The following is a 5,721-nucleotide window of genomic DNA, read 5'->3' on the forward strand; positions in this document are numbered from 1 at the left end:
GTGAACAATACGCGGTCCACGAAATGAAGATCTACCCAGGCCCAGATATGAAGAAACGCAGACAGCGCTCACTATTACGCGCCCGCGAAAGCCCAAGCGCAGACACGGTCAGAATTACGCGTTCGCAAAACCTCTGCAGAGGCATTTTTGTCCGGAACTTTTAGCCTAGTATAAATAGATCCTTTTATCAATTTTAGGTTAAGTTTTGTTTAGCAGAGCACGTGAACGGCTGGTTTTTCCCTTTTTGGGGAATTTTAGAGTAGATTTACCTTCAAACTTTAGATTTTCATCTTGTACTTTAATATTATAGCTTATATTTCATCTTTATCTTTGATTTCTGTTGTTATTATGAGTAGCTAGACCCCATAGCTAGGGTTGTGGCCCAACCCTAGTATGAGTATTTAATGGGTCTTGAATTTTAGGGCTTAATTATTTATGGGTTAGTGATATTTAGCCTAGTTCATGCTAAAATTGTAGAAATAGTGGTTGCAAACACTGACTCATGCCTTTATGACTTAGGCTCTTCTTGAGAAAGAGGGACTAAGTCTAGGAAAATTAGGCTAACAAGGAATTGGGGTGAACTCAAGAGATTGATAGCCCCAATTAAAGGGTTAAACCTAGAGATAGTAATACCCGACTTGAGCCAATTTCACTTGTATTATATGAACACCCATTTGGGCTGGAGAAAGCCAAATCGGGCAAAGTTACTCAAACTACCGAGAGGTATAGAGTGAGTACTTATGTGTGATGATTATATCACGACCCCAATCATAACAAGCTTGCCCTAGATTCTTGATACCCATTAGATACTCACCTAGGCGGAAGTCACTTCCCTAGTGCCTTTAACATTTGAAAACTTTCACCAAAAATATTGTACTTAGCTTACACTTAGCATACAATAGTATAAAATTATAATAGAATCAATCGCAACAATGTTTGGAAGTGCAATTAAGAACAACATGCACATCTAGATTAGTTAGATACCCAACTCCAAGTCAAATTAACTCCCTGTGGAAATCGATCCCGACCTCATTGGGTAAAACTGCATCGACCATCCTCGCTACTCTATAGTGGTGTAGGTTTGGCCTCATCACTAAGCTAAGGTGATGACTTGCTCAATTTATTAGTCACGAACATATACGTCCAATTAGAGAAATCCATTCTTATGTCTTATGCCTCTAATATCCAGTGGATCAATATCCTGCATTTGACAAACATTTGCTGACTTTGACAAATCCATCATTGGTCAGACTTAAAAGAACAAACTTTTGAATTCATTTTCTTTTCCCAAATGGATTTGGTCCTTTCTATAATCATGAATATTAACAGTTCGTCATGTTTGCAAAATTGGGACACTTTTGGTCGAAAACAAACAGAATAATCATTGACTAATGGAAGAAATCAAAGTCAGCTCCTTTTCTTACTGGCACTCTAGTAGAGCCAATCTTCTTCATCCTCACCTTTTTCCAATACCTTCAGACTCTGTTTTGAGAGTGGTAAGGTTGTTCCGAAAATTATAGACATCTCAGTGCCTTTACAATTACTGTAGGAAGCTGAGGAAATCTATCCTATCCACTGTATTAACATCTTCTGATCTGCACTAAAACACCAAAAAGGATATACATCTATGCTTCAAAATGTGAATGTTCTCGTATTTGCTTTCAGAACATCTTTTGCCCCTCAGGAATAGTCTCCCAAATCTTCCTCTTACCCTTCCAAACTTCCAATACTTTCTGATATCCAATAGAGAATTGTCTATAACCAATAACGTTCCTGAAGAACTAAACAACTGGCGGAAAGTACCATGATACTTCTAAAAAGCAACTTTCAAGACCAACCAATCTCATTAAGATCTTGACATTAGCCAAGTGAAGTTCCCTAGAGAAAATAAGGGAGGGGAGGGTATTTTTTGGCGAGATCGCGACCATCACATCAACCACACATGCATATCATACAAGTCACATGAACTAAAGGAAAAGACTAGAAACGAAATACACAATCCATAACCTGAAAATAGTCACCAAAATAAGAAATGTTATCTGCAGTTTGCACTGGGATTGACATGGGATTGTTCTATCTACCAAACTTCTGCAATGTAATTTAAAACAATGTGAAATATAGGCAGTTCCCAGAGAATGCATGTCCGTATAACCTTATTGATATACCATCGTCTAATCCATGGAGTAGCCAATAAAATGTTGAAAAGGTACCTCGATTTCAATAAAGAAAATTTTCTACACAGGGACTAACATTGTACTTTAAATCCGCTAAATAAAAGGAAAATTAACTACAGGTACCAACTGTTCCTGCTCAAAAAAGTGATAATCAGTTATATTAGGTTATCATTAGACATGAATTTGGAGACAACTAAAGGAGTACCGACTGGATTGCCTCACCATAGTTTCGCAATCCCATTTCTTTTCAAGTGCTCTTTTGCCACAGAGCTAGCTATAGATATCTGCAACATTAGAAAAGTAGCATTTTAGACAGTAAAATATAGTCATAGAACATGCAATCATCCCCCCCCCCCCCCCCCGATGTTTAATCATCATCGCCTCATTATTTCGGGTCTCATCGGCCTAGAACAATGCAATCATTCAATTGTCAATCACTACTAAATGATGAAATAAATGTTTTCGTACTCATTACATATTCATCTTTAGAAAACGTCTAACACAACATTCTGAGGCATATCAGAATTTTAAATAAACGTTCAACTAGTTTGGCATGTAATATAGCAAGTTATCATTGAATGTCATCTTACTATCCCACAAATAAGTCTTTTATAGCTAAAGAGCAATTAGAATGTGAAACCCTTGCTTAAGGAACTGCTTTAGAAAAATTTCTTTCCTTCTAGGCTTCTAGCAACTATTAGCATCAGGAAGTATACCAATATGTTACCAGTAGAAGTTCAAGATCCTGCTCCACACACAAATCAACAAATTCTCGTGCAAAATTCACAGTTCAACAATAAGCAACAAATAAACAAGAAGTTATTCACATGAGTATTCAGAATTAAGACTCTCAAAACAACAATATGACAGTTCAAAGCTAACCTTCAGCTCCCACAAAAGCGTAATGGACGATAATCAATTTAGAAACAGGTGAAATCATTTTTATTCTCTAACTTTGCCTTAAAAATCAAACATCTCCTCCAACACTGAACAATTAACATTTTCCTCCTCCTACCTCAACTTCCAGCCAGTGACAGCTATCTTTAGATTAGTTGACCGATTACAAAAGGGGTAAACTGTTATTTTTCTTATAATTTTTAGAAACCAACTAACAAAACAAAGTGCATGGCTTTTTATCCTATAATTAAATACTCAATATAAGATAAAGAATTACAAACCCCCACAACAACTAATACAACTCAAGCCACAATGATGATCAACACAAAACTTCAAGAGTCCTTGCTGCTGGATGTTTCACATAATAATAGTCAAATCAATAAATATCAACCAGGTCTCAATTCCGAGCTGATATTAATCCTTTATACTTTCTGCACTAGTGGGTCCTAGTGCATTCCAATACTTGTAAGCAAGAAAATAGTAGTTCTCTAAACCTAGAGGTTCTATAAAACTACATACTCTAAGCTTAACCCCAACCAATGTTAATGTAAGTGTAAGAACAAATAAATCTCAATCCCAACTAGTTAGTGTCGCGGCTATTGCCTATATAGATCCTTCGCTTTTAATATATTTTATTGCAAGCCAAGTTCACTTTGATATATAGAGATTGTACACCTTCTAATAAAATAAGTCCCCTCCATATTATGCTAGGTCTAGTTTGTTCTATTTTCGCACCTTAAATCATCATATATAACACTTACGACTAGAACATTTGACTGTCCACGTAGGACATAGTCAAACTTCTCAAGTGACCTCTTATTTTACCCTTCACATGTCTACTTGCACCATTTGATCATTTCTAATTTTGTTCAATCATGTAGAACTATACATTCATGTTAGCCTCACCAATTCTATTACACTTATATGTAGGTTTGGAGGCACAACATTCACTATCATATAACTCATAACAGATAAATCATAGAAGGGAACTTAATATTAACAACAATAGAAGACACTGATCACTAATACATGCATAAACACATGCTAAGCAAACAAGCCTTGAACTTCCACATAAATAGATGGTAAAAAAGAGCAAACAACTTCATGTGAAATCAAAAGATATCAACTTTATACCATCAGAGCCAGACCGCTTTGTATGCTTAATCTTCTGTAGCTGGACTTGTGTATCCATAAACAATTGCATCCTTTGAACCTCCAAATCCTTAGCAAACTGCATCCTCTGCTTCTCCAACTCCACCATTTGTCTTTGTTTCATCTCTTCAACTCTCTCATATATCTCTCCAAATCTCTCTATAGCCTTCGCCAGCCTCCTCATCCCATCCTTTTCCTCACTCATCCCCATATCCTCCTCCTCCTCCTCTTCCTCCTCATCATCATAATCCTCTTCCCCTCCTGCTGTAGCAGCAGCAGCAGCAGCTACCGCCGAATAATTCCTCCTGAAATACGAATCATCCAAAACCGGCATCTGCCGTTTCTGAGGCAAAACAACCGGTGTCACCACCGGAGCAGCCGTTGTTGTCGTCATCGATCGCCGGTTAGGCAACGGCACTCCCATAGGCGGAGACCGTGACGGTAAAGGTAACGGAGACACCATCACCGCGGTAACTTTGTTGCCGAAGTTCCCGATTAAAAAATCAAGCCGTTCGAAAAAGGGCCAGGATGATGTTAGGGTTCCGTTAGACTCAACGATTTTTGCCTTCTCAACTTTATACCTTTTTTTCAGCGTATCAATCCGATTCTTACACTGAATATCGGTTCGCCGAGTTTTCGCGGTGTGTCCGTGAAGAGCATTTACGGAATCCGCCACCTGTTGCCAATCTGTTTGACGGAGAAATCCACGATTCAGTTCGATATAACGACGTCCCCAAGCATCAACAAGCGTCCAGGTAGCTTCTTCAGTCCAACAATCCTCACGAAACGGCAATGGCCTTGACGGCGCCGTTACCTGTATGGAGGGTGCAGTAATTTCACCCATTGATCGGAAAAATCAACAAGAAGAAGAGAATGAGGAGGAAAAGGAGTGAAAGAGGGAAGGGTAAAAAGGAGAAGCGCCGGTTAGGACTGGAAAAGCGCGTGAACCGCATGAGTAGGAGATGTTGAGTGTACGGAGATGATGACATAAGGAAATGAAGTCGCCGGGATAAGGGAAATGGCGCGTGAAGCTACGATCGCGATTAGGGGAAGTAAAGGACGGCAACAGGACGGGATTGGGTTGCCTTACGTGAGTACGTAACGTTGTTGTTGGAATTGAAATTTGTCGATTATTTCCTGTTTTAATTTTTATTTTCAGGTAAATGTATTTGTTTGTCGGGCGTGAGTTGTGTGATGGACGAAACGGAGAAGTGGGAATGGGCCGAGGATGAGATTGAGAAGTTAAGTTGGGAGAAAAGTGAAATCTGATTTGGATCAGATTTTGCAGGTTCGGACAGATCTTTCTAGCTAACGTTGGTTACTGTTTTGTTACTATTTTATTTTATTATTTTACCCCTAGTTTTTGAAAACATGTATTTTTCAAAATTTTAAGTAGGCGTTGGGCATAAGTTTTGAAAGTTTTTTTTTAAATATTAACATTCATAGAATTAATCTTGTTTTTTTTTGAGATTTTAAAACTAAAACTTCAAATCCCAAA

The 5,721-nt window shown here is 38.2% G+C and overlaps 1 protein-coding gene across 1 annotated transcript; it reads right to left on the reverse strand.

The window, feature by feature from the left end:
- Window positions 1–2,196: 2,196 nt before the first annotated feature.
- On the reverse strand, window positions 2,197–5,451 carry LOC104119237 (trihelix transcription factor ENAP2-like). The gene is made up of 2 exons (XM_009630681.4): window positions 4,206–5,451; window positions 2,197–2,458 (listed from the first exon to the last, which is right to left on the reverse strand). The coding sequence occupies exons 1-2, from the start codon at window positions 5,065–5,067 to the stop codon at window positions 2,445–2,447; spliced, it is 876 nt and encodes a 291-aa protein (XP_009628976.1). The 5' UTR covers window positions 5,068–5,451; the 3' UTR covers window positions 2,197–2,444.
- Between the last annotated feature and the right edge of the window lie 270 nt (window positions 5,452–5,721).

The sequence above is a fragment of the Nicotiana tomentosiformis genome, chromosome 2 (assembly GCF_000390325.3).
Source record: "Nicotiana tomentosiformis chromosome 2, ASM39032v3, whole genome shotgun sequence".
Classification (NCBI taxonomy): Eukaryota; Viridiplantae; Streptophyta; class Magnoliopsida; order Solanales; family Solanaceae; genus Nicotiana; species Nicotiana tomentosiformis.

What these genes read in the sequence shown, in the direction of transcription:
- LOC104119237 (XM_009630681.4), bottom strand. Translation starts at nt 5,067, where the DNA reads ATGGGTGAAATTACTGCACCCTCCATACAGGTAACGGCGCCGTCAAGG.